Here is a 27,847-nt window from a genome sequence, read left to right as displayed (position 1 = left end):
GGCACCAAGGAGGGATGCTGGCAGGAACCCTCCTGGAGAGGCAAGCCAAAAGAGGGCCAATAATAGGCAGCATGGCCTCTTTAAAGGTCGCGACCTGTTGCTGTGTCATGAAACACTGGGAAATTCAGTGCGCAACAGGACCAGTTGTGGGATTGGCTCCTCAATTGGGGATCAGTAGTGAGATTAATTAACACCTTCCAGACTTCTCTCTAGACAGAGTGGCTACTTCAACTTCTCTACCCTCTTCAACTTCGAATTACTGGATGACTTAAACAGTGAAGACCTGTCAGAGTAATGGTGTCAAGATCAGTAACAGATCTGAGCCCTCGACTTGGAGTCAGACTTGCATGAGGTCCATGACTACTGTCTGTGTTCAGTGACATTCAGCTTTGTTTCACAGTCCCGGATCACCTTTGGATGCATGAGAGCACATTCTTCGCATGACTTGGAGTGCTGCCCGGAGCACAACACCAGAGCACACCTAAAGCAGGTCCATTGACATTTACTTCCGATGGTCACGGAATGGTTTGAACCCTGTAGTCTTTGGTTGGCACATCCTAACCTTGTACATTGAAAACAGAATTGGAAAGAGTTCGTCAACTGACAAAAGGCTCCAGATCCACATTCAATGGCATTCAAATAAAGGAACGGACAACAACATGTAGGGGTGGTGCTTATAAAAGGCTCCGTCACTTCCAAGATAAAAAGAGGGAAATATGGAGCCGCATGATGCCACTTAGTGGGGAGCAAGAGCACTGCTGTGAAATCTTCCAGATCCATTCTGGCACCTGAGGAATACTTTAAAGATGAGGAATCTGCAGTTAGAAGTATCCATATAAAGCATTTTATCTGAGAAGCAGGCATTCTTCTTTCCCACAACTCTGTCATAAACTGGAAGCAAAAGGGTTTATGCTGCTGGGGTGGAGCCTGCTTGTCTAGTGTAAAAATCAAAATACAGACTTGTCATTGACCCCAAACAATATGTTTTTAGCATTGCAGTTAGATATTCCACATCCCTAAGGTACAGCACCGGACTTCATAGATAAATTGTTTCATATTGAGTCATGCTAAGCCACAATGGCAGAAACTGTTAAAATTCAGGTCTGAAAGCACCCACTAAATAACTAAATGGTAAATGTTAAATGGCATTCCAAGCACTGTATGCCACCACTGACCCAAGATAACCCCAGGAATGGACAACTCTGTGCATTTTCAGGATGTCAGCATGAATATGAAAGGTGGAACAATGGTTGCTTCCAATGACTTACAGACTATTTTGGCGTACTCTACATGGATGTTCTTTTGAAAACTTTAATATAAACAGGAAATGCAATTTACTTTTTATATGCCTTATTTAGGATGTTTAATACATAGCCATCAATTGTTTAGAAAGAAATCTAAAAGAACAATTCATTATGAAATATTTTATGTTTATTAAACAGGTACGGAATGTAACAGTACATAGAGAATTTTTGGAAATTAGTCACACATATTGTACAAATGCATTTTCAAATACGTCACCAGTCAATACATACAAGGTCAGACAGATGTTACTAACCTTTAGAGAGCAAGTAAGTCGTGCAAAAATAAATAAAACATTCTGGAAAATTAAAATAATGAACAGAAACATATGACACTCCACCCACAAACAATACAGTGTGCAATTAATCATTTATTTATTGCATTTAATAACAAAAGGATGCATTAAATTGTACTGGAAACATTTCTAATCTGGAAATACACAGATAACTTTGGCTAGCATGATAAGTGTTTATGGAACACATAGTATGCTAGCAATTATTTAAAACAAAAAACAAAAACAAAGCCCTTGTAACTTAATTCTCTATTAAAATCGGTTCATTCAGGTGGTTTTAAAAGTGACAGCATGCTGGCATTTCAAGGTCCACCACCTACATGGAAGAATACCAAAATGATAGCAGGTAGTAAATGTTGGGTCGTTTTCAACCTTGTCAAATTACTGCAAAATAAGAAAAAAAGGATTTGCAGTATGTCCGCTTTCATTGAATTATGCTGCACTGTTCCTGCTCTCAGCTTTCCAGTAAGTTGGTATTATACTTTCTGGCTAATATGAACAAAACAAAAACTGGACCATAATTCGTATGATCATTTGTCAATCAGTGCGTAACTTGGAAACCCATTGAATGTCCTGTGCCCATGTATGAAAGATGTGGCTCTTCTGAAACCATAGATGACATCAAAAATGATAAAATAGGAGATCTGCTTCCAACTCAGTGGTGTCATATAGAACACTAACATTTCAAATATAAAATACCTAAATTCAAATGTAGCAAGGGTCAGCATTGGCTTTTTTGCTTGTCCACGATATGTTTTCTGCGTTTCCAAGACTAGCACAGTTAAGCTGACTGCTCTCCACCATTATAATGTTATTATTCTTTTGGGCAGGTAGATGCAATATAGCTTTAGACATAGTTAAATATGAATACTATTTAACAATTACTGTTTAGTAAAAAAATATACATATATATTGCAGCAAACTTACAAAAATGAAAAGTGACACACAGATACTTCAAAATACCTACACATTAATGATTACGAAACAATGCATAGTGAGAATTTCAGATATTTTTCAGTTTCATGGTCTTTTTACGGTTAAAAGCTTTATACAAGTATGCCCAGTAACAACAGCATATCATGTGTTTTAAATCCAAGGTGCATTAATATTTAACAAGTCTATAGGAGGTCAAATGCCACTGGAAAATGTTAAATACATAGTTTAGAGCAACTTTCTCTATCTGTTTTATTGCAGCAATTGTCATGAACGCACATTTTTGATAAATAGCTTCTAAAACCTAACCAGAGTTGAGTGAAAATATCAACACAAGCAAATAAAGTGACATCATAATAAAATATATGCTCTTAATAAAAAGTTCTTATCGTATTCAAATAAAAGTCCTCCCTTATTTGACATCTGAAAACACATTTCCCTGATGGAGGATGTTTAAGAGCCCAGAATCCAACGACCACCCATCATCGTGCCTTATGAATTGAAATATAACATTATTTAGACAAGTATTATACATTTTTCTGTACAAGGTTTTGTTCTGAACGATATACTTACACAACAATGTACAGAAACACTATGGTAGTAGAAAAGCTCTTATTTACAGATTTACAAATTAAATAAAGTTTCAGTGTAAATTATGCACTTAAGGTACAAGGGATTAGTACATTAACTTCCTTGTAGGAAATTGCACATTTGAATTGATGCCTGTCATATTGAAAGAAAGCAAAGTTCAAGTTAAGTTTCTGTTTTATTTAATATAGACAAAACCCATTTAGTATGGAATGGATTATGTTAAAGTGCTGAATGATTAAAAAACGCACAAATTCAAAGTGTTAAAACTTCTACATGGTAGACCTGTTTTACAGTAACTACTACCAATTTCAGACGAGGGGATCTAAAATTTAAGAAAATGCAGCCTTGTTTTCCAAATAGTTTTTACAATCTATTCTTCTGTTGTGACTTCAGGCTTTACAATCTGGTACGTGATCAAATATTCGGGATAAGCCTGTGAAAAAAAATAAAAGAAATGCATCATATTTCTCCCAGATACCTTCATTTAGGCTATACACACTGATCTAGTATTCACATTTTGTGATGAATGATTATTTCAGAATGCAGAACCAAAATCACAATAGGCATAAAAAAAGGCTTAAAGACCACAGACAAATTGAAAAAAAGAGCACATGAACACAAAGTTGCTCATGATTAACTTCTATGCATAATGAATGCTCATTTAGTTTTGTCTGTAAGTGAATTCCTAGAAATACACTCCCCAACACGAAAAGGCTGTACAAAAGAGAGACAGGGGAGAGACTGAAGAGGTGGCTAAGGCAACTGAGAAACAACGTTTGAGACAAGGGGAATACATCAATAAGATTTAAAAGGCACTGGATTTGCAAAGGATTGGCTTGCCTGTCAAAGTAACAGCCTGTTTGGAGGACAGATGTTTATGCGCAGAAGTTCCCTGTACCTCTCCCTATCCAGAGTCAGCAGGATGGCTTGTCCCCAACTGTTCCTATCTTTTTCAGAACTCCGGGAAGGATGGGCAGAGGTTCGAAGGTGTACAAGAGTCCAGTGTTACATTCCAGTCGGAATGCATCTCCTAGGGAATATACCTTTAAATCCCGCAATCTTTTTCCCCGCAGGGAATCACAATGCGGTTGTTACAACAACTGCGTTGTGATTTCGCATACCATTACTCCGCAAGTCAGAACAACGACTTGTGGTGGGGGGCGCTGGAAGTTGGAATAGTATAATTTACTATTCAAACTCCTGTATGTGCGGACACTAGGGAAGATGTTGGATTTTAAATCCCCCCCCCCCCCAAGTCGTTGCAGAGGGGGGAGTAATGGTAACGCAGTTGTTGTAACGACCGCGTTGTGATTCCCTGCGCGGTAAAAGATTTGTTGTAAACACTGTTTACCATCTCCTAGGTAGTGTTCTTGTGGAAACTCAAACAGGCAAAACTTTTGATACTGTGTGTTCTTGACAGTGATCAAAAAAATCTAGGCAGGGTTCACACTACTGCTTGAAGATGCCCTGTGGTATAGATGAACAGGTTACTTACCTTCGGTAATGATGTATCTGTAAGAGGCACACGTTAGTTATAGATTCCTTACTTTAGAATTGCCCCCAGGCGTTCAACTTAATTTGGAGAATTTTTTCTTAGCAGTACCACTGCATGTTGGTAGGTGGCGTCGGTCGACTCCGCATCAGTCATCGTGGTCACTAGGATGGCATCGCAGTGCCTACTTAGACCCCACCCATGCATGATGACGTCAGTTTTGACACGACATTACACGCCAGAAGCGCAGAGCCATAAAAGACACTGGCCACGGGTGCGTCACTTCTAGGGCTCTGTAAGGGATCCCCTACCCGTAGAAGTCAGTTCACAGAGCGGGGAGGATGAGTGGGGTGGTAAGAAATCTACAACTAACCTATGTCTCTCACAGATACATTGTTACCGAAGGTAAGTGACTTGTTCATCTGAAAGAGACAGTTAGTTGTAGATTCCTTACCTCAGAATAGATACCCTAGCAATACCAACCCCGGTGGTGTGTATGCAAACTTATTTCACACAAGAAAGTCCTGGAGGACCGAACGGGAAAAATAGTCAACCCTCCAGACTTAGCTGTCTAGGCAGTAATGGTATACAACCTTTACAACGCAACTTTTACCACGACCTACCATTACCACGCATTTTTTACAACGCAGGATCCATTACAACGCATACCATTACCACGCATGTATTTACAACGCAGGTACTTTTACAACGCATACCATTACAACGTAAGTATTGGTAAGTATATTATTTTATTAAAAATTTTATTAAAAAAAAATATATATTATTTGGGTTTTTTTGTAAAGGGGTATTTTTAGGGTTCAGGGTCAGTTTTCAGTTTTTGGGTAAAGGGGTATTTTTAGGGTTTAGGGTCAGTTTTCAGTTTTTGGGTAAAGGGGTATTTTTAGGGTTTAGGGTCAGTTTTCAGTTTTTGGGTAAAGGGGTATTTTTAGGGTTCAGGGTCAGTTTTCAGTTTTTGGGTAAAGGGGTATTTTTAGGGTTCAGGGTCAGTTTTGGGTTTTTGGGTAAAAGGGGTATTTTTAGGGTTCAGGGTCAGTTTTGGGTTTTTGGGTAAAGGGGTATTTTTAGGGTTCAGGGTCAGTTTTGGGTTTTTGGGTAAAAGGGTATTTTTAGGGTTCAGGGTCAGTTTTGGGTTTTTGGGTAAAAGGGGTATTTTTTTGGGTTCAGGGTCAGTTTTGGGTTTTTGGGTAAAGGGGTATTTTTAGGGTTCAGGGTCAGTTTTGAGTTTTTGGGTAAAAGGGGTATTTTTTGGGTTCAGGGTCAGTTTTGGGTTTTTGGATAAAAGGGTACAGTGTAAAAATTAAATATAATTAAATTTAAATTACATTAAATTAAATTATTTAAATTAAATTAATTAAATTAAATTACATTATATTAATTTTAATTAAATTAAATATTAAAAAATATTATATACTTACCAATACTTACGTTGTAATTGTATGCGTTGTAAAGGTATATGCGTTGTAAATACATGCGTGGTAATGGTATGCGTTGTCATGGATCCTGCGTTGTAAAAAATGCGTGGTAATGGTAGGCGTGGTAAAAGTATGCGTTGTGACGTCATACATCCGGCAGTAATGTCTGGTGAACGTGTGCAAGGATGCCCAAATGGCTGCCTGGCAGATGTCAAGAAGTGGGACTCCACATGCCAATGCAGTGGTTGCTGCCGTAACCGTAGTGGAATGAGCACACAGCCCCACTGGAGATTCCTTTTTTGCTAAAGCGTAACAGACTTTAATGCAAAGGACAACCCATCGAGATATGGTACGGTTTGGAACAGCCCAACCTTTCTTGGAAACTACATAGCCAACAAAAAGTTGATCATCCACCCAGAATTGTTTTGTGCGATCAAGGTAGAAGGACAGCGCACGTCTAGAGTCCAGACAGTGGAGTCTCTCCTCCTCCTTGGAAGGGTGCAGAGGTGGCAAAAAGGTGGGCCAAGTGATCCTTTGTCCTATATGAAATGGTGTAACCACTTTAGGAAGGAACAAGGGCCTCGTCCTAAGCACCACTTTGTCTGGATGCACAGAGAAGAAAAGGGGCCTGAAGCTCACTCATCATGCGAGCAGAGGTGATAGCAACAAGGTAGACAGTTTTCAGAGTGAGGAGCATGAGAGGACAGTTGTGAAGGGGCTTGAAGGAAGCATACATGTGATAGGTTAGAACAAGATTCAAGTCCCACTGCTGGATTATGAAAGGAGATGGAGGAAAGAGATGAGTAATGCCCTTAACAAACCTACTTACAATAGTGGACTTGAATAAAGAGGGCTGATCTGGCAGCTGAAGGAAAGCAGTAATAGCTGCAAGATAGATTATAAAAGTGCCCTTAGCAGAGCTGTGCTGGGCCAAAGAAAGTATGTACAAGAGAACCTCTGAAAGAGGGGCAGAAAGGGGATCCACAGCCATTGCTGTGCACCATGCCACAAACTTGTTCAATCTACAGGCGTATACCATTTTAGTGGAAGGACGCCTGGCTGTCAAGATGACATTACAGACTTCGGGTGGAAGGCCAGAAACTGTCACTGGTCAATCTCCATGCGAGGAGGTGGAAACTGGTTCAGGTGAAGAGCCGTCCCCTGTTGCTGCGACAGAAGATCCTCCAGAAGGGGTAGTCTGATTAGAGGATCGGTGGCCATGTTCAGGAGCTCGGGGTACCAGACTCTTCGTGCCCAGTCCGGAGCAACAAGAATAACTTGGGCCCAGTCATGCTTGATCTTCCTCAGCACTCGGGCATAAGTGGTACAGAGGGAAAGACGTACAGCAGACTGCAACTCCACTCGTGATGAAGTGTCCCTGAGCAAGTGCCGCCTTGGAAACTCCAACGCACAGAACTGCTGACATTGCGTGTTCTCTTCGGTGGCGGACAGATCTAACCAAGGCTCTCCCACCGCTGATAGAGACCTTGCACCACCTACGAGTGAAGACGCCATTGGTGATCTACCAGGCACCGATGGCTGAGTTTGTAAGCCCTGGCATTTAGAGAACCTGCCAGGTGGTGGACCACGAGGGTCATGTTTTTAAACAAAAAGAATCCACTCGTGCGATGGCAGGTGTATCCTCCAGTGGTGGGGGACACCCTAGTTGTTTTGATACCCCTCACACAATAACAGGCCCCTTGGTGTCATGCTTCATCATCGGGGTCATCGCACCCCTCTACGGGGTGCGGCGTGCTACGACCTACGAATACGTGGGAGCACTTACAGTGACAATGTGTGGTGTGAGTGAGGATTTTTATGTGAGTGCGTAGTGGGGTTTGTCGTGACGTTAAAAAGTACATGGCTCGTGGGGCAACAAAAAAACTTTATTGGGCCCCCGGGCTGGTGCTATTAAAATTAAGTGTGGGGAGTATGGCATGCAAAACAATGTGCATCACATCCTTTTTGTGTGTGTCAACATGTTTCGGTTTTAAAAAAAACCTTCTTCAGGACTGGGGTACACAAATCCCCACCTTACTCACGTTTCTCTACTTTTTGACGATTATTAAAAACTACAAAAATTGAAATATATAGTGCAGGTAAATCAATGTACCTAACAGAACGCCGCTCAGTAGCTGACTGTTTTGTGGGGGGTTCAGTTACCCCCATGAGCCAAAATCCGGCCGTGAGGTTCCCTCGTGCTAGTCTGCTACGAGTACTGCCAGGTAATTCCTTATGACCGACCCTCACGCGGCTCCCCGTGTAGAGTCATGGCCAGATGTTCCAGCCATTTCAGAGGTGAAGAGCCTCTTGACATAGGGTCCACAGCCCCACCTGCCCTGTTTGTTGCAGTACCACATGGTGGTGGTGTTGTCTGTGAACACCTGCACCACTTTCCCTTTGAGAGAGGGAAGGAATGCTTTCAGTGCCAGGTGGATCGCCTGAAGCTCTAACAGGTTGATGTGGAGCCCGGACTCTGCCGGAGACCAGATGCCTCTGATATCTGCCACTCCCAGATGCTTGACCCCTCCCGGAAGTGATGCATCTGTCACCACTGTTAGGTCTGGTTGGGGAAGGAAGGGGGATCTGCCTCTGACCCAAGCTGGGTTTGTTATCTACCACTGCAGTTGTTGTGCAGTACCCTCCGAGATCTGGACGTAGTCAGAAAGAATCCCCTGATGCTGCGTCCACTGGAACTTCAGGTCCCACTGCAGAGCCCGCATATGCCATCTGGCATGATCCACCAGCAGGATGCAGGAGGCCATGAGGCCCAGCAGCCTCAGGGTCATTCTCACCGAAATCCGGGATAGAGGCTGCAACATCGGTACCATAGCCCGAATAGCCAGATTAGCTGCTCTGGAGGATCGGCCCAAAACCGCACTGTGCCCAGAACAGCTCTGATGAAAGTGAGCGTCTGAGAAGGAGACGGGTGTGACTTCGGCATTTTTATAGTGAACCCCAGTGAGTGCAGGGGGTCCGCCGTAGTCTGGAGATGGTAAACGACAGCCAAGGGCGAGCCCACCTTCAACAGCTAGTCGTCGATCTAGGAGAAGACTGTAACCCCTGATCTGTGCAGATGAGCTACGACCACCGCCATCACTTTCGTGAACACCCGAGAGGCAATGGTAGGGCGAAAAGGGAGCACAGTGAACAGAAAATGCTCGTGGCCTACAATGAACTGTAGATAGCATCTGTGGGCTAGCAGGAAGGGAATATGGACATAGGCGTCCTGCAAGTCCAGCGCCACCATCCAGTCTCCAGGGTCGAGGGCAGACAGGAGCTGAGCCAACGTGAGCATTTTAAACTTTTCTGTTCTGAGGACGCGGTAGAGGGCCCTGAGGTCTAGAATAGGATGCCAGAAATTAGCGGGAATAGCAACCACGAAATACTTCTGGCGCAAGGACCCTCTCAATAGCTCCCTTGGCCAAGAGAGCAGAGACCTCCTGGTGGCGAAACGCCAAATGATCCTCCGACATGCGAACCAAAATCGGTGGCATGGAGGGAGGGTTAGTCTCGAAGGGGCGGGAGTAGCCCCTTCGGACTGTTTGCAAAACCCACCAGTCCGATGTGATGTATTTCCAGTGGGGGAAATGATGGCGAATCCTACCACCCACTGGCCATTGATGGGCCTGAAGCACAAGTTACTTACCTTCGGTAACGATATATCTGTAAGAAACAGTAGTTAGTGATAGATTCCTTACCTTAGAATATCCCCAGGCGTCAGGCTGGATACGGAAAGTTTTCGGCAGCAGTACCCTTGCGCGTCGGTAAGCGTCGTCTGCGGCTCCGCGTCCGTCGTCGTGATCGCCGGGATGACTTCACCTGAGTACTTAGACGCCGACCTCGCGCCCTGACGTCAGTTCTGTACATAGTTTTCTGCGCCAGGAACGCAGAGTCATGATAGAAACCGACACTGGTGCCATGAAATTAGGGCCCTGAAAGGGATGCCCTTAACCCTAGATGTCGGTTCAAAGAACGGGGAGGATGGGTGGGGCGGTAAGGAATCTAACACTAACTACTGTTTCTTACAGATATATTGTTACCGAAGGTAAGTAACTTGTGCATCTGAAAGAAACAGGTTAGTGATAGAGTCCTTACCTTCGAATAGATACCCCAGCAATACCAACCCCGGTGGTGGGTCTGCGAACCAAGATCACACCAGAAAGTCCTGGAGAACGGAACGGCCAAAAAAGCCATCTCTCCGGACTTGGCTGTCCAGGCAGTAGTGCATAGCAAACGTGTGCAGCGTGGCCCACGTAGCCGCCTGACAGATGTCCTGCAAGGGGACTTCCCGACCCAGGGCGGTAGTAGCCGCCGTGGCCCGAGTGGAATGGGCGTGCAGCCCCACAGGAGGCTCCTTTTTCGCAAAGGAGTAACAAACCTTGATGCACAAGACAACCCACCGAGAGATGGTCCGCTTGTTCACCGCCCGTCCCTTCTTAGCGCCCACGTAACCAACAAAGAGCTGGTCATCCACCTGGAACTGGTGTGTGTGGTCTAGATAGAAGGAGAGCACACATTTTGGGTCCAGAAGTTGGAGCCTCTCTTCCTCTTTTGAGGGATGCGGAGGCGGAAAGAAGGTGGGCAAGGTGATGGACTGCCCGATATGAAAGGCTGTAACCCCCTTGGGCAGGAAAGAAGGACGGGTCCTCAGAACAACCTTGTCCGGATGAACAGAGAGGAAAGGAGGTTTAGAAGATAGAGCCTGGAGCTCACTCACTCTCCTGGCAGAGGTGATGGCAACCAGGAATGCAGTCTTAAGATTCACAAGACAAAAAGGACAGTTATGAAGTGGATCAAATGGAGCGCACATCAGATAAGTCAGTACAAGGTTCAAGTCCCACTGAGGCATCATAAAGGGAACAGGAAGAAACATGTGTGTGATGCCTTTCAAGAATCTATTTACAACAGGGGACTTGAAAAGAGAAGGCTGATCAGGAAGCCTTAGGAAGGCTGAAATGGCGGAGAGGTAGCCTTTGATAGTGGCCAGAGCAGAGCCTTGCTGGGCAAGAGAAAGAAGGAAGAGGAGAACCTCTGAAAGGGGGGCAGAGAGTGGATCCACAGCCTTTGCTGTGCACCATGCCACAAATGTGTTCCACCTGCAGGCATATACCGATTTTGTGGAGGGACGCCTGGCTACCAGAATCACATCACAGACCTCAGGAGGCAAATCAAATGGCCTCAACTGCCAGGAGCGACACCAGTGGGATCGGCGCCAGCGGAGGAGTCGTAAGGTCAACTGGCGTCGACCAGGATCCGGGCACAGATCCCACGGGGGCCGACGGCGTCGGGACCGAAGTCGATGACGGCGCCGGGGACGGAGCCATCGGCCCGCCGAGGCCCCCAGTCGGGTCTGCGGGGCCCAGAGGCGCCCCGGCAGGTCTCAACGGAGGGAAGCGAGTCCTCTTGGCAATGAGGAAGTCACGAATCTCCTACGGTGTCTCTCGCAGGCCAGGGATGGCTGGGTATGGGCCTGGAGGCGGCGCTTGCGGCTCTGATGGAGCCGCGTGGGCGGTGTCGCATGAACCCTCGGACGCGTCGCGCGAGGGGAGTCTGAAGAATGGAGTCACTTCTTCTTAGAGTGCCTCGACTTACCGGAGGACTTGGAGCCCGACGAGTGATGACGATGACTCGTCAAGCGACGACTGCGGCTCCGCGACCGGTCCCTCGACTTCCTCCTCGACCGGGACCTCGAGCGGCATGGAGCAGACTGCCGGATCTCAAGAAGCTTGCGAGACCGCTCACGCCTAGCTTTCAAAGTCAAGGCCCGGCAGTCTGGGCACGACTGGTCGTCGTGGTCGGCCCTGAGGCAGTATAGACACCGATGGTGGGGGTCGGTCACCGACATCAGGCGGTAACAGGCGTCGCACGACTCGAAAAAGAGATCTAAAACAGATCAAAAAGTTAGTAAAAAAATGACTAAGAGTACTGCTCTTCCCGGATCTGCGCTAGCAGGTGCGGAAAAAAGAAGAACTGACGTTAGCGCACGAGGGCAGCGTATAAGTACTCCGACGAGGTCATGCCGGCGATCACGACGCCGACAACGGACGAGCAATAGATACAGTGGTTGCAATATGCAACACAAACTTAACACAATTACTCTGGGCTAGATCCTGGATTCAGCCCTGGTGCATCTCCTGAAAACAGTTGAAGGAAATCGTTTTTGTTAAACAGGCGATTTTTAACGAATATTTGTATGTTGCAAAAATCAACACTTAAAAGAACTTCTGGTAAAACCAGGCAATGTTATCCAACGGAGGAAAATCAGGTTATCGCAAAATCACAGTTTTTATCACTTTTTCAGGTCAGTGCTGGGTACCAAGATCCAGCACTGGTATCTCTCCTGGTAACCGGGGGTTAATTTCGTCGATCGGATGATTTTTAGTGAATATTTCAAACTTTCAAAACTTGACACTTAAAAGAATTTCCAAGTGAAAACCAGTCAATGTTACCCTGTGGAGAAAATGCAAGTTATCGGCTTTCAGGGAAGTACTCAACTGGCAGAGTTAAGGTTCTGGGGTAAGACTCAGGGGTCTGCCAGGTTCCGGTTGGTACTGTAGTTACACCCTCAGCGGCACAGGGGCAGCCGGGTGGAGAGAGAGAGTAGGCCCAATGTTAGCCTATTGCGGGTAGAGGCCTTTGGTTGGTGGCTGCTAGCAGGCAGGCCAGATGGCTGTGGAAGCGGAGCTCCTGGTCACTTGCTCAGGGCAAGTGGGGAAGTAGAATAGAACAGATGGTGCACTCCCAGCGACACTGGGACGGCTGAGTGCAGGGTGCTTTTGGGCCACTGGGCGCCCAATGGATTTCAATGGGAAAGCTGCGTGACGAACAAAGGCTGCAAGCTCGGGGACGGTGATTCTTTAGGTGTGACCACCACTTCGAGGGGTAAGTTGGGATGCTGTTGGTTGGAGTAGACACACGGAAGCTGGGCACAGGGGGACGTGGGGTGCAGGGGTGTCTTTAGGCTTCAGGAAATCTTACCCTCAGCTGGGCACGGTTGGAGGGGTCCCTGGTGTTGAGGCTGCAGACGTCGCCAGGAGCGTCGAGGGGAGACCTTGGGTGCTGGATTCTGGGTCACAGTCGCCGGGGGGACATCCGTGTGCTCTTTGTTCACTCAGGGCAAGGGCCGGGCTGGGCGGGTGCAGAGTGGCACCAGGAGCTGCAGATGTTTGAGCAGAACCACTGCTCATGGGAGTCCCAGTCTTTAGTTGAGCAATGCAGTCAGGTCCTCTGGGGTTTTTGAGGTTGATGACCACAGGAGATGCCAGGGTTTTAGCAGGTTCGAGGGTCGACGGGCCGGTAGGGCTGGGGCCAAGACAATGGTGTCATCCTCTTATTAGCAGCTGCACGGCAGGTCTTCTTTCTTCTTGTAGTTTCGGAACCGGGATCTGAGGAAGGAAGGTTTAGGGTGCCCCTAAATACTAAATTTAGGGGTGTTACAGGTAGGTAAAGGATAGGGACCAATGGGTCCCTTCCCTGGGGTGGGTACACCCCCTATTCTGTCACTCTCCAGTGGGAGAGGGGCAGGAGCCTGTCCCTGGTTGGCTGAGTCCCCCCATCCTCAAGATGGCGGGGACTCGAGGTTGTGCTTCACCTCGCCTCCCCCACCTAAGGGGTGAAGTTGGCAGAGGTGGGCTCACCTCTCTTCCTCCCTTGTTTTTCCCTCCGGTTCTCCCTCCCAAAGTGGGGGGTAGAACCAGTGGGGGCCAGTTGCTGAAAGCAACAAATGGAAGGGAGAGGCTGACAAAGGCGGCATGCCTTTGAAGCTTCCTCTTCGTGAACCCTGCCATCCTGGGGGAGGGGGCTTGGTACCTCGTCCTAGGATTTGCATTGGTTCAGGCCCCGGAGAGCAGCAAGCTCTCGACCCAGGGGTCCAGAAACATGTCTAGTGGTGGCAGCCTAGGCAGCCACTCAGTTAGGTCACTAGGAGTTGGTTGGGTTTCAGGGGCCTCAGTCGTGCATTTTACATTAAATACCACACTGGCATCAGTGTGGGTTTAATGTGCTGAGAAGTTTGATATCAAACTTCCCAGTCTTTAGTGCAGCCATTATAGTGCCCAGGAATGGACCTGGGTACTATAGGGGTAGAGGGATCATGCACCTGTACCCTCACCACTGGCATAGGGCACCCAGCTAGAGAGGTGACTGATGTATGCCAGGGCAGTCTTTTGTGGGCTTGGCACACAGGGATGTGTGCCATGTCGACTTCGCTTTGTTTTGCACCAAGACACGCAGCCTGCCAAGGCAGTGTGTGAGTGTCGGTGTACAAGGCCTAAGGGTGGCACAATAAGTGCTGATGCCCTTAGAGGTCTTCCCTGGTCACAGAGCCCTTGGTACCTGTGGTACCACTTACCAGGGGCTGACCTGTGGCCAGAGATGCCAATTGGGTTAGTTTCTAGGGGAAGAACACAGGCCCTGGGAACCTGATTGGCAGGGACCCAGGGCTTACCAAGGAAAAGTGCATCAGTAGTCTGGCAAAAAGTGGGAGGGTTACTGCAACATAAACCCACTCTTCTACACCAATCTTAATGTCAGGCTAGCAGAAGGGACATTTGTAAGCATGGGCGGATTTTGCGGATCCACGATTCGCGGATCCAGCGGATTCACGGATCGTGGATCCGCAAAATCCGCGGATTCAGCGGATTTGCGGATTTTGGGGGCGGGGCTTCCTCGAGCGTGTGGGCGGGGCCAAACGGACGGGGCTTCCACGCGAGCGCACATGCCTCTTGTGTGTCTAAAAGGTGACAGACCGATCAGAGCAGCAGATTAAGAGACAGAAGCCCCTGGTCACAGGAACAGCACGGGGGTTGCGCTCGTGAAAGTCAAAGATGCCCAGCCTCCCGTTTTGTTTTGGGCTGCTGAATGAGTCACTGCATTTGCGCTTCAACTAGTTCCAGCGACCAAGTGTGTGTCACTATGCAATCGCGCCGAAGTGCGCAGGGGTCCCTTGAGTGAAATGTCCATCATAGTGGGTAAATGGCGGGAAGACGGTGCACACCTCGAGTGTGTGGGCGGGGCCAAACGGACAGGGCGTCCATGCGAGCATGCCTCTTGTGTGTATAAAAGGTCAGAGACCGATCAGAGCAGCAGATTTATTATTTAATTGTGCCAGGACCGTCGTGCCCGAATGAACCCTGCCCTTCATATTTATTCAAGAAGACACCACTGTTGAAGTAATTTACGATGGCGCCGGCAAGCTGCCAGCGCCATCCTGCAAAAGTTACTTAATTAGCTTCAACAGGAAGCTCCAACTGCTAAAATAAAGCAGGCGCTCGAGCCCCTGCTGTATCTTATCTGTTAGAGCTTCCTGTTGAAGCTAATTAAGTAACAATTGCAGGATGGGCGCTGGCAGCTTGCCGGCGCCATCGTTAATTAGGCGCGCTTGAACTTTTGACCGCAAAATCCGCTCCGATCGCGGATTTTCGGCAAATCCGCGAGAGTTCGCGGATCGCGGATTTGCCGAAAATCCGCAAAATCCGCGATCGGAGCGGATTTTGCGCTCATGCTTAGACATTTGTTTGCCAAATGAATTAATCCTCTTGAAATCCGTGGAAAATTAATTGGGATTCATCTTGCTCGTTAATGCCTGAAAAACCAGGCTTTTATGAGTAGAAGGCTTAATGTGAAAATCATGATTGCTATGAGTCTGTCTGTGATGCCTCTGCAGCTGCCTATTCACTGGAGGACAGGACAAGGCATTGACCAACTGCACATCAAGGTATTGGTGAAGGCCTTGTTCAAAGGGAGCAAATAGTCAAACATGGCTTACCCAAGTTTCAAAAGTTCTGTAAAGATGTTCAATTTGGTTTCATATGAATGCAGCTGGAAACCCAGGATCTCAGCTGTCCGTCAGGCCACTGCTGCAAATGATGCACTAATTTTGTAGCCCAAGTGGTGAGTGCGAGAAAATGGGGATCTGTTGCAGTACCCTCCAATTTTTGCCAGGCTTTCTAAACAAATGACTGTAGAGTACTGGATCCCTGCTGTCCAGGTTTCCAGTACCAGTGTTATTTCCCTAAAACTTTTCCTCAATTGGCCCTTCAGGCCCCGTAAGTCCCTAGTAAATGGTACCTGGGTACCTAGGGCATTGGGACTAAAGAGCGTCCCCTAGGGACCCGTTAGACCTGGCACCTTGGCGAGGGTCTCCCATTTTTTGCTGTTGCCTCATGTGTTTTTGCTGGTTATAGTTGCTTTGGACACTGTGCCACTGCTGTTCAGTGCCACAGTGCAAGTGCTCCCTATGGTAGATTGATGTATGGATTAGTGATTCCATGATTGGTTGGTTTGGTTTACTTGTCAGACCCTAGTACAGGGCTTGTAAACCAAATGCTGCTGGTGGGCTTGCAGCACTGGTTGTGCCACCCACAGTAGCAGCCTGTAAAAGTGTGTCTCAGGTCTGCCATTGCAGAGCCTGTGTGCAGTCTGGTACTGCCATGCTGATTGGGCAAGTGCACCCACTTGCCAGTCCCTAAAACCTTCCAGTTTCTGCATATTAGTCACCCCTATGGTAGGCCCAAGGGCAGGATGCATTGTAGGTAAAAGGTAGGACATGCCCTGATGTGTGTGTGGCATGTCCTAATAGTGAATTACAGCCATTTTCGTTTTTCACTATTGCAAGGCTACCTGTTCCCCATAGGCTCAAATGGGCAGTTTGATTATTACATCTTATAATCCTAACTGACTCAGGGAACTAGATAGAAATGAGAGTTTAGAATGCCTGAAGTCAGAATGATAAAATACATCTTTTAGTGAAGTTGGTTTTAACATTCTGTGTTTCTAAATACCCCTTTTAGAAAGTAGGTAATTTCTTGCCTAACTATCCAACCCTGCCTCTGCTGGGTTGTGTATTCCTTGTCTGGAGTTTGAGTTACAGGGGCTGGGGGATTCTGGGAGACAGGGTCAGTCAGCACAGGGCTGAATAGAGCAATCTACATGTAGAGTGGTGGGAGGAGTTGCACCTGGGACCTGAATAGAGCTGTGCCTTCCGTCCAGAAAGCTGGCTCCACCTCCTGTGGTGCGTCTGATGTCCCTGGCCTACACTGTGAAAGGAAAGGAGTCTTGTCAACAAGGTGCTCCAGGACTGACCAGAACTGGATTGGACTAGGCCAAGGCCGCTCTGCCTTCAGAGAAGAAAGAGAAAATGAGTATAAAAGGGGGGACCCAGACCCCAGAACATTAGATCACTTTTGGGGAACAAGAATAAACCTTTGCTGAGGAGAGGAACCAGAGAAACTGAGGAGGAGACTATCACTAAGCTGAGGGCTGTTTGGGGGATTGGCCTGCAGTGGTTGCCTGACTGCAAAAGAAAGGAGAAAGGACTTTGTGCTACTTTCACATCAACTTGTAAAGGATCTCCAAGGGCTTGCCTCCTGCTGAAGTCTCAGGGACAACAGACTTCACCAACCAGCTCCCCAAGAGTTCTTTTGAAGTGCCTGCTGTTGTGTTGGGCCTTCTGAGGGACTGCGTGTCGCAAGGAGCTGGAAGCGTGACTCATGAAGAAGGGTGTCGCCGCCGCAGCCGCTGTTGTAGCATCACTGAAGAAGAGTGTCGTCGCTGCCGGTGTCGCATCGCTGAAGCGCCTCGCATCATCGGAGAAGAGGGTCGCCGTTGCATCAGACGCCGTCACATCACTGGGGAAGCGTGTTGCAGGGCCTGTCGCAGCTCAGAAGAATTGCTGAGTCGCCGCACGGCCGTCGGGCGTGCACGCATCGTGTCGTATCAAGGAGAAGACGCCATTTTTGTTTCATTGCACCGGATCTTCATCGCATCACAACGCTGCTGGTTGCATCGCCATGGAAGCGCAGTAAGAAACCGACGCATCACCGCTCCATACGGAGAAGAACCGACGCATCCCCTACGCATCAGTAGGGACCCGAAGCATCACAGTTCTTGCGTGTAAAGAACCAACGCATCACCTTCCCTGCAACACTTTCGTTGTATTGAGTTATGCATCCAAAGGTACATTGAACTCCAAGTGTCGCATTTTACATCTTAAGAGAACTAAGCTATTTCAACCATTTTTAAAGTACTGTTTTGTGTTTTTTTTGTCAATTGTGGTCTTGTGTTAAGTCTATATAAAAATACTTATATTTATACTACAACTTGTGTGGTGTCCATCTGTAGTGTTGTCACTGGGTTACCGTATGTGTTCACAATTGCTTTACACACTGCCTGTGAGATAAGCCTGTCTGCTTGTGCCAAGCTACCAAGGGGGTGAGCAGGGTTATTTTAGGAGTGTACCCCCTTACCCTGACTAGACGCAAGGGTCCCTATTTGGCCAAAGGTACCTACCTCTGCCATCCTATATATCTAACATTGGTGGTCAGCGGCGGGGATTCTGGTCTTGCATTTGTGACTCATACAGTGATTGGTGAACACTACTAGTGAGTTCAGACCAAACGCGACCACAAACATTTGGTAGATTGTTTTTCCTGGGATTTTCTATTTTTGCCAAGAACTGCCAAGTTTTGCCACCATGAGTAAAGCAGCATCTATAGCATCTGTTGATTTTGACTGGGAAGAGGAGAAACTGGAATGCTACAATGTGAGACAGCTAAAGCACTTATGCAGGAAATGTAAAGTTGCTATGAACGGTCTCACCAAAAAGGATGAGTTCCAAAGGTCACTGAGGGCCTGGGTCGAAGCAAGGATTACCCCTGAGAATGAGGAGGGGGCTGAAAATGCAGATGAGCAGCTGGATGGGCCATTGGGTCCAGGAGGGAGGAGAGCAACCTCCCCAGTAGGTAGCAGTGTTTCTGCCAAAGGCCTGTCCCCAGAGGAGCTGGAGGTGTCAGGTTGTAGACATCGCGCCTGCCCAATGAACTACAGTTCCCAGCAAGACCGGGGGTTGAACTACAATTCCCAGCATCCTCGGCGTCAAGTGGGATATCCCTGGGCGGAGTTGGGCGCTCGAGGCTTGTGATTCTGATTGCGAGGAGGAAGCGGCTGCTCCTCCTTGAGCCCAGCGTTCTTCTGCTGTTTCGAGGGATTGCCGACTTCATCGTGGGTTTTTGAGACTGTAGGCTTACATGACTGTTTACTCGCTGGCTAGCGCGTATGTTTGTTTCCTGATTTACATTTCGATTATTTCAACGGAGCGGTGCTGCCTTATTTTTGGTTGTTAGTCCTTGCGGCTGCGAGGAAACATTTGTATTGGATTCATTCGAGTCCCATTCTTTAGACACTCAATTGTCTGCCCTTGCGGTGCGAGAGGAGTTCAGTTTAATGTACGTTTGGAGTACAAGTGGCGGAGTGCAGGGGGGGATGAGGACCTCCGCACTACCGGCATGAAGCAGTAACTTTGTGTTCGTTCTCTCATTGGATGGGATTACAAGTACCAGAGCGGATGATAGTAGTGAGCACTACATCATGCCGTGTCTGGAGTAGACATTAATTGTCAAGTACTTTCTTGCAGTGTAAAGGAGCTATTTACACTGGTGAACTCAAGGAGTTTTGGGCACTTAACAAAAGGATCCTGGGGTGCTGTTTTACTTTCACGGAGTATCTGTTCCTTGTTGGTTCTTTCATGGATTACTGTAGTATCATCTCCAGAGTTATGGAGGGAGGCTATAGGGTAGGTTGTTAACAGACATCTTTGATTAAGGAGGAGGTGGTGTATTCAACATATGTTTATATGTTTTCTCTTGTGTTGATTAGGACAGAAGGAAGGTTGAAGAAACTGCGGTATGGGGCCGGTTCACAAATCATACAGTTGATATGCTGGGTTGTGTCATAGTGAGAATTACATGAGTGTAGCAATTGATGTCGTACTAATCATTGCCCTTCTGTTTTCCAGTTTCTTTTTCCCTGCTGCCCTTCCCTTCTTCTCTTTTGGGTTTTTTCCCCTTTTGGGGTTTTTTCCCTCGCCGTATCGTCTGAACACCCTGTATATATATACGTCAGGGTGTTCGGAGGGTCCGGAGGTGGAGCATTGTTGCTGCATGCTGATCCTGCGGAGTGCGAACCTGACAGAATCACAAGCCCACGAATTTTCGCTCTGCCCGATCAGTTTGTAGCAACAATGGCGTCCATGGAGGATGTGTTGCATGCTCTAGTATTAGTACAGCAGGAATTGGCCTCGTCTAAGGCTGAAACTGCAGCTTTACGAGACAAAGTGGAGCGTTTGAGTAGTAATCCCTTTAGTGCTTCGGCCTCGACCTCTAACGTCCAGGTTACTGTGCCACCCCCATTCCACTGGCCACTCCTGAAAGGTTCTCAGGAGACCCCCGTAAGGTGCATGTTTTTATGACCCAGATCCTCCTGCATTTTTCATGTAAGCCCTCATCTTTCCCCACTAACCATTCTAGAGTCGCATTTTTGATATCCTATTTAGTGGGAGATGATGCAGATTGGGCGGTACCATTAGTAAAAAGGGACGATGCTATCCTTTCTGATTGGTCAGCATTTAAGAATGAGTTTGAGAGGGTTTTTGACCGCAGAGCATCTACGTTCAGTGCGGATCGAGAACTGTTAACGTTGAGACAAGGCAGAGGTGAATTGCTTACTTATCTCACTGCATTTAACCGATTAGTGGCTGAAACAGAATGGCCAGAGGAAAAGCGAATGTCCCTATTTTATCAGGGTCTACATGACGATTTGAAGGATGTAGTGGCGCAGGTTGATCCTCAACCTACATCTTTTCTTGACATGGTGAACCTGGTGTTAAGGTTGGATGCACGTCTATCAGACAGGGGCTGTAACCGCAGAAGATGGGAAAAAGGGGTTTACAGTGGTGAGAGAAACCCACGTAAGGCGGCCGGAGGGACTGATAACGCACCCGAACCTATGGAGATAGGAGCGCTCAGAGCCCCGTTATCTAGGGAAGAAAGGGAGACCAGAAGAGTACAGGGCTTGTGCATGTACTGTGGGAGGAAGGGACACTATGTCCGGGAATGTCCTTCCAAACCCAAGACATCAGGCAACGTTAACAGATTCAAGAAGGTAGCGGTATCAAACACGGTGCCGGAATGCGAGCTGAAGGGAGATTATGTAGCTAGTGAAGTGAGCGGGCCAGCTTGGAAACTCACTTCTTTGTCTTCCAGGGGGGACGAGGAAACAGAATCTCACTTGGTGATAGTCATGACACTGGAGCGTAACCTAGAGATACCAAGTGATGGTGATGGTGGATTCTGGTGCCATGGGTAATTTTGTGGACAAAGGCTTGGTAAGCCGTTTGGCCTTACCTCGAGTTCATAGGGAGAATCCTGAGGAAGTATTTGCAGTCGATGGGCAACCTTTAACGTCAGGACAGATCACCGAAAAGACCAGCGAGTTGGGTTTGTCAGTAGTGATACAAGATTTTGTGCACACTGAGGTTTTGTCCTTGAACATTGTAGCAGCACCTCAGTACGAAATAATCCTGGGTATGCCTTGGTTAAGGAAGCACAATCCGGTGGTGGATTGGCAGACAAAAACATTTAATTTCCTTCCTGCAGCATTGTTATGATCATTTAGCACCTTGTGTTTCCGCTAATGTCACTACATTAGCCAGCCCTTTTTTGGCTGCTACTGCAGCTGAAAAAAATTTCACCATACCAATAGAATACTCTGGTTATAGTGATGTATTCAGTGAATCAAGGGCAGAAGTTCTACCCCCCCACAGGGAATACGACTGTCGCATAGATCTGGTGGAGGGGGCCACGATACCTTCCTGCAGAGTGTATGCTTTGTCGGTACCAGAGACAGCCCATCTGAAGGAGTATATAGAGCATTACTCTCGTTTGGGGTTCATTCGGCCATCCCGCTCTCCAGCTGCCTTTCCTCTATTCTTTATCGCTAAAGCCAATGGGGATTTGAGAGCGTGTGTGGACTATTGCGTCTTGAACAAAAACACTATTCGCAACCAATACCCCCTTCCACTCATCTCGGTTTTGCTTGACCAGGTGAGAGAGGCCAAGATCTACACTCGATTGGACCTCCGTGGAGCGTACCACCTGGTCAGAGTAAGAGAAGGGGACGAGAGGAAGACGGCGTTCAAGACGCGATATGGCTTGTATGAATATTTAGTGATGCCATTTGGGCTGTGTAATGCACCTGCAGCTTTCCAGTTTTTTTATCAACGACGTCCTAAAGGAATATGTGGACCTTTTCGTTGTCATGTATATAGATGACATACTGATATATTCACAGGATGTGTCTTGTCATACTACTCATGTGTGCATGGTGTTAGACAAATTAAGAGAACATCAACTGTTTGTGAAACTGAGTAAGTGTGAGTTTGGAGTAACCGAAGTGGAATTCCTGGGAGTCAATCTCAGTCCAAACGGTTTGCAGATGTCAGGAAGAAAGGTACAGGCGGTAAGGGATTGGCCAGCCCCAAAGAATGTGAAGGAGGTACAGAGCTTCTTGGGGTTCGCAAACTATTATCGCCGTTTCATTTTGCGCTTTTCTCAGGTTGCTATTCCCCTTACTAGGCTGATACGGAAAGGCAAGGTTTTTGAATGGACAAAGGACGCAGAGGACGCGTTTGGGGCGTTGAAAAGGGCTTTCACCTCGGCACCTGTGTTGGCTCATCCGGTGTTGGAGCATCCTTTCATTGTAGAGGCAGATGCTTCGGATGAAGCCATAGGGGCAGTCCTGTCCCAGAGGAATGCACACACAGGCCAGTTACATCCAGTTGCCTATCTCTCTCGGAAGTTAAGCTCGGCTGAGGTTAACTATTCCATAGCGGAAAAGGAACTCCTGGCTATAAAACGGGCATTCCAGGAGTGAAGACCTTACCTGTGGGGGGCTGTTCAGGCTGTGACGGTGAATACCGACCACAGGAATCAGCAGTACATGTCCTCAGCTAGGCATCTCACGCAACGGCAGATGCGGTGGATGTTGTTCTTTTCCGAGTACAATTTTGTGGTTACGTTTCGTCCAGGCTCGGAAAATAGGAAGGCGGATGCTCTGTCCAGGCAGGAGATTCCCGTAAAGTCGTGTGAGGAGGAGTGTGCCATCATCCCCGCAAATAAGGTGGTGTGTGTGGTAAGAGCTGAAAGGTTTCTGGAAGATGTCAAGGGCTCCCGGTCTATGGGTTCATGGATCAGGTGGGCGGCTGCCAAACCAGGTCGGAAGGTGAAACTAGGATTGCCTTTTCAGGGGGAATGCTTATTTCTGCCTACGGAGGAGATAAGGAAAAAGGCCTTTCGTTGGTGTCACGAAGCTCCTATGGCTGGACATCCTGGGGTTACAAAGACCGTGAACCTGCTCAAGAGACACTTCTGGTGGGAGACTTTGGTCAAAGACGCTAACCGCTGGGTAAACATGTGTGACTCTTGTGCCAGAGCAAAAGGGGAAAACACCAGAAAGAAGGGTTTGCTGATGCCTATGCCCACACCTGAACGGCCATGGCAGAACATAAGCCTGGATTTCATCACAGGGCTACCAGTAGATCGGGGTAACACTGCTATTCTTGTGGTGGTGGACAACCTAACGAAGATGGGGCATTTTATACCTTGCGTAACCCTTCCCACGGCTAGTCAAACAGCCCAGCTGTTGGCCTCGCAAGTCATTCGGTTGCATGGCATTCCAAGAGTCATAGTGTCTGATAGAGGCCCTCAATTCATCGCTCATTTTTGGCGTATGTGGTGCAAAGCGTTAGGAATAGAGTCAGCACTCTCTACCAGTTTCCACCCCCAAACAGACGGGCAAACTGAACGTCTGAATCAGACATTAAAGAAGTATTTGCGCTGCTACTCTAAAGAAGCACACGAGTCATGGGTGGAATTGTTGTGGATGGCGGAGCTGGCGTACAACAACGCCTGTCACAGCTCCATAGGAATGTCCCCTTTCAGGGCCAATTTTGGGTTCGATGCAAACACCATGCCAGTAGCCATCCCTGAGGATTTGATATCCCAGCCATCGGTGTGGAAGCATGTCCAGACCTTGAGGAGAGTGCATGGAGCAGTGCAGAAACGTCTGCTACAAGCCAAAAAGGTGTACAAGCGATGGGAGGATAGGCATCGTACTCCTGGTCCTCAGTTCAAGGTGGGGGACAAGGTTTGGCTCTCTACCAAATACATACGTTTCAAACTGAGGAGTATTTTCCATCCGCGTTTCATTGGTCCCTATCCCATTGTGCGGCAGATCAACCGTGTGGCTTATAAACTGAAGCTGCCTGCTGCATTGCGGATACATCCGGTGTTCCATGTGCAGCTGTTGAAGAGGGCCCTTTCTTCTCGTCGTGCAGCGCCTCCTGCTGTGGCAGCAGATGGGAATCTGGAGTATGAGGTGAAATCCATTTGAGACTCCAAATTCCGTAGGGGGGCGCTTTGGTATCTCGTCTCCTGGAAGGGGTACGGTTCGGAGGAGGATTCATGGGAGCCGGTGCACAACATCAATGCCCCTCGGGCAGTGCTGGCTTTCCACAGGAGGTGGCCTACGAAGCCTGGGCCTAGGAGGCACTTGGGAGGAGGGCGTACTGTCAGGTTGCAGACATCGCGCCTGCCCAACGAACTACAGTTCCCAGCAAGACCGGGGGTTGAACTACAATTCCCAGCATCCTCGTCGTCAAGTGGGATATCCCTGGGCGGAGTTGGGCGCTCGAGGCTTGTGATTCTGATTGCGAGGAGGAAGCGGCTGCTCCTCCTTGAGCCCGGCGTTCTTCTGCTGTTTCGAGGGATTGCCGACTTCATCGTGAGTTTTTGAGGCTGTAGGCTTACATGACTGTTTACTCGCTGGCTAGCGCGTATGTTTGTTTCCTGATTTACATTTCGATTATTTTAACGGAGCGGTGCTGCCTTATTTTTGGTTGTTAGTCCTTGCGGCTGCGAGGAAACATTTGTATTGGATTCATTCGAGTCCCATTCTTTAGACACTCAATTGTCTGCCCTTGCGGTGCGAAAGGAGTTCAGTTTAATGTACATTTGGAGTACAAGTGGCGGAGTGCAGGGGGGGATGAGGACCTCCGCACTACCGGCATGAAGCAGTAACTTTGTGTTCGTTCTCTCATTGGATGGGATTACAAGTACCAGAGTGGATGATAGTAGTGAGCACTACATCATGCCGTGTCTGGAGTAGACATTAATTGTCAAGTACTTTCTTGCAGTGTAAAGGAGCTATTTACACTGGTGAACTCAAGGAGTTTTGGGCACTTAACAAAAGGATCCTGGGGTGCTGTTTTACTTTCACGGAGTATCTGTTCCTTGTTGGTGCTTTCATGGATTACTGTGGTATCATCTCCAGAGTTATGGAGGGAGGCTATAGGGTAGGTTGTTAACAGACATCTTTGATTAAGGAGGAGGTGGTGTATTCAACATATGTTTATATGTTTTCTCTTGTGTTGATTAGGACAGAAGGAAGGTTGAAGAAACTGCGGTATGGGGCCGGTTCACAAATCATACAGATGATATGCTGGGTTGTGTCATAGTGAGAATTACATGAGTGTAGCAATTGATGTCGTACTAATCATTGCCCTTCTGTTTTCCAGTTTCTTTTTCCCTGCTGCCCTTCCCTTCTTCTCTTTTGGGTTTTTTCCCCTTTTGGGGTTTTTCCCCTCGCCGTATCGTCTGAACACCCTGTATATATATACGTCAGGGTGTTCGGAGGGTCCGGAGGTGGAGCATTGTTGCTGCATGCTGATCCTGCGGAGTGCGAACCTGACAGGAGGACAGGGAGAAAGATAGGATGCACAAATTGGAGCTGGCCAAGCTCTAGTTGGGTGGGCAACTGGAGTTAGAGAATAGGAAATTGGCCCTAGAGGAAAAGACAATGCAACTGGATCATGAGAGGAATTTGAGGGAGTTGGAATTAAAAGCTAGGAGCTTATAGATTACAAGGGTGTACATGCCTAAGGATGTGGTTAGAAATTTTTTATAAGAATGATGATATTGGGCAGTGGTTCAAGGCCTATGAAGTAGCTATGTTCTCCCACCGGGTCCCTGAGAAGTATTGGGGAGGGGGGTTGTGGGGGCGGTTCCTTAGTGAGGGGCGTGATACCTTGTTAGACTTGCCTTGTGAGGTCCACAATTCTTATAGCCACATGAAAGATGCATTGATGTCCAGGTATGGGTTGACTCCTGAATTGAATAGACAGAGGTTTAGAAATTGCAAGAAGTTGGAGTCAAGCAAATGGGTAGAATATGTAACTTTCTTTTGCAGAGCATTGGATGATTGGGTGAAGGGTAGCAAAGTTAATGATTTTGAGGGGCTCTTTGAATTAATTGCATGGGAGCACTTGTCAAATAATTGTTTTCCAGAGCTATGCCAGCACCTGATTGATAGCAGGCTGACTAAACCTAGGAAGCTTTCTGAGGAGGCGAACCACTGGGTGAGCACCAGGGTCCACAAGGGTCCCGTGGGAGCCTCAACCAAGAGTGGGCAGGATCCCCAGCAGAAGAGTTGGGGGGGGGGAGGAGAACAAGGGTAAACAGAGGGAGTTCCAGAAAGTGACCCAAAGTAATCTCTAAGGGAAAGGTTCCAAGCCTCCCCCTGAGAAGCAAGGGGCCCCCGACAGGTATACCTGTTCCCAGGGGACCCCTGAGGTGCTTCACATATGGTGAAGTGGGCCAAAAGTCTGTTGATCCCTGGTGCCCAAAGTATGGAAAGACAGCACCCACTGGTGCTCCACCCTGGCAGATGGCGAGTGTAGCACTGGGGGAGGAGATCGGTGCCCAAGGTGGGTGGGGTCCTGCAGATATGTCCCTTTAGGAGACTATGAGATGATCCCCAGGACCCAAGTACCTGATAACACTAAAAAGTACAGGCAGTGAGTAACCATCAATGGCCATTGAGTGGAGGCTCTTCGAGACACAGGAGCCAGTGTGACAGCTGTCAAGTGTCAGCCACTGCAAGGTCGCTCAGGTTCCCTTTGAGTGTGGGGGGGTGGGGGGGGGGGGGGGGGAATCTCTGGTACTCTTCGAATAACTGTGAGGCCAGCCATGCCTCTTGACTGTTTGTTAGGGAATGATTTGGAGAGCTCCACTTGGGCTAAGGTGGAGGGAAGTGTTCATTTGGAGATGTTGTGTCTGACTGGGCGTGTGTGACCACATGGTCCATGGCAGCCAGTAAGGGTGCTCAAGAGGACCTGGATCCTGAGAGAGGGGCCCAGGTGCCTGCCTTAAAGAGAAGGGGCAGGGGCACGGGAAACTGGCCCCCGAAGTTCCCACGGTCCAGGAAGAGGCAGACCCAGAGGGGATGCCCTGGAGCCTACAGGGGAACAAGTAGCTAAACTGGGGGACCTGCCTGAGCTGACCCATTGGCAGCAGGTAGGAGGACCCTCCAGGGAAGAGTTCTGCAAGGAGCAGAAGGAATTCCCTTCTCTTGTGGGTTTGTGGCAGCACACTGCAGACCAGGCAGCAGGGGATCAGTCTCGATCACATTGGATCTACTGGGAGAATGATCTCCTGTATACAGAGCCTAAGGTTGCTGAGCCTGGGTCGGCCCATGTGCTGGTGGTACCCCAACGCTTCAGGGCCTTCCTACTGGGACTGGTTCATGATGTGCCATTAGCAGGACATTTGGGGCAGGACAAGACCTTTGAGAGGCTTGTCACCCACTTTTATTGGCCCCAAATGCGCGAGAGTTCAGACAGTCATTGCAGGACCTGTCAGACTTGCCAGGCAAGTGGAAAGAGTGGGAGGAAGCAGAAGGCTCGTCTCCAGTCATTCCCTGTGGTCAGCACCCCCTTTAAACAGGTGGGTATTGACATTGTGGGGTCACTGGACCCCAAGAGAGCCATGGGCAACAGGTTCATCCTGGTCTTGGTGGACCATGCCACCCGGTACCCGGAAGCCATACCTCTGAGGACAGTGACGGCCCTCGTGGTGAGACGGGCACTGATGGGAATTTTCTCTTGTGTGGGGTTCCCTAGAGAGGTAGTGT

The 27,847-nt window shown here is 48.0% G+C and overlaps 1 protein-coding gene across 1 annotated transcript in view; it reads right to left on the bottom strand.

The window, feature by feature from the left end:
- Positions 1-1,413: 1,413 nt before the first annotated feature.
- The window catches only part of LOC144752569 (poly [ADP-ribose] polymerase tankyrase-2-like), a 446,314-nt gene continuing 419,880 nt past the window's right edge, over positions 1,414-27,847 (bottom strand). The window contains exon 19 of the mRNA XM_078640458.1: positions 1,414-3,551. Coding sequence (XP_078496584.1) covers positions 3,489-3,551 — 63 coding nt within the window. The 3' untranslated portion in view covers positions 1,414-3,488. The remainder of the gene's footprint in view (positions 3,552-27,847) is intronic.

This window comes from Lissotriton helveticus, chromosome 5_1 (assembly GCF_964261635.1).
Source record: "Lissotriton helveticus chromosome 5_1, aLisHel1.1, whole genome shotgun sequence".
Taxonomy (NCBI): domain Eukaryota; kingdom Metazoa; phylum Chordata; class Amphibia; order Caudata; family Salamandridae; genus Lissotriton; species Lissotriton helveticus.
This window is presented reverse-complemented; position numbering and strand designations above follow the sequence as displayed.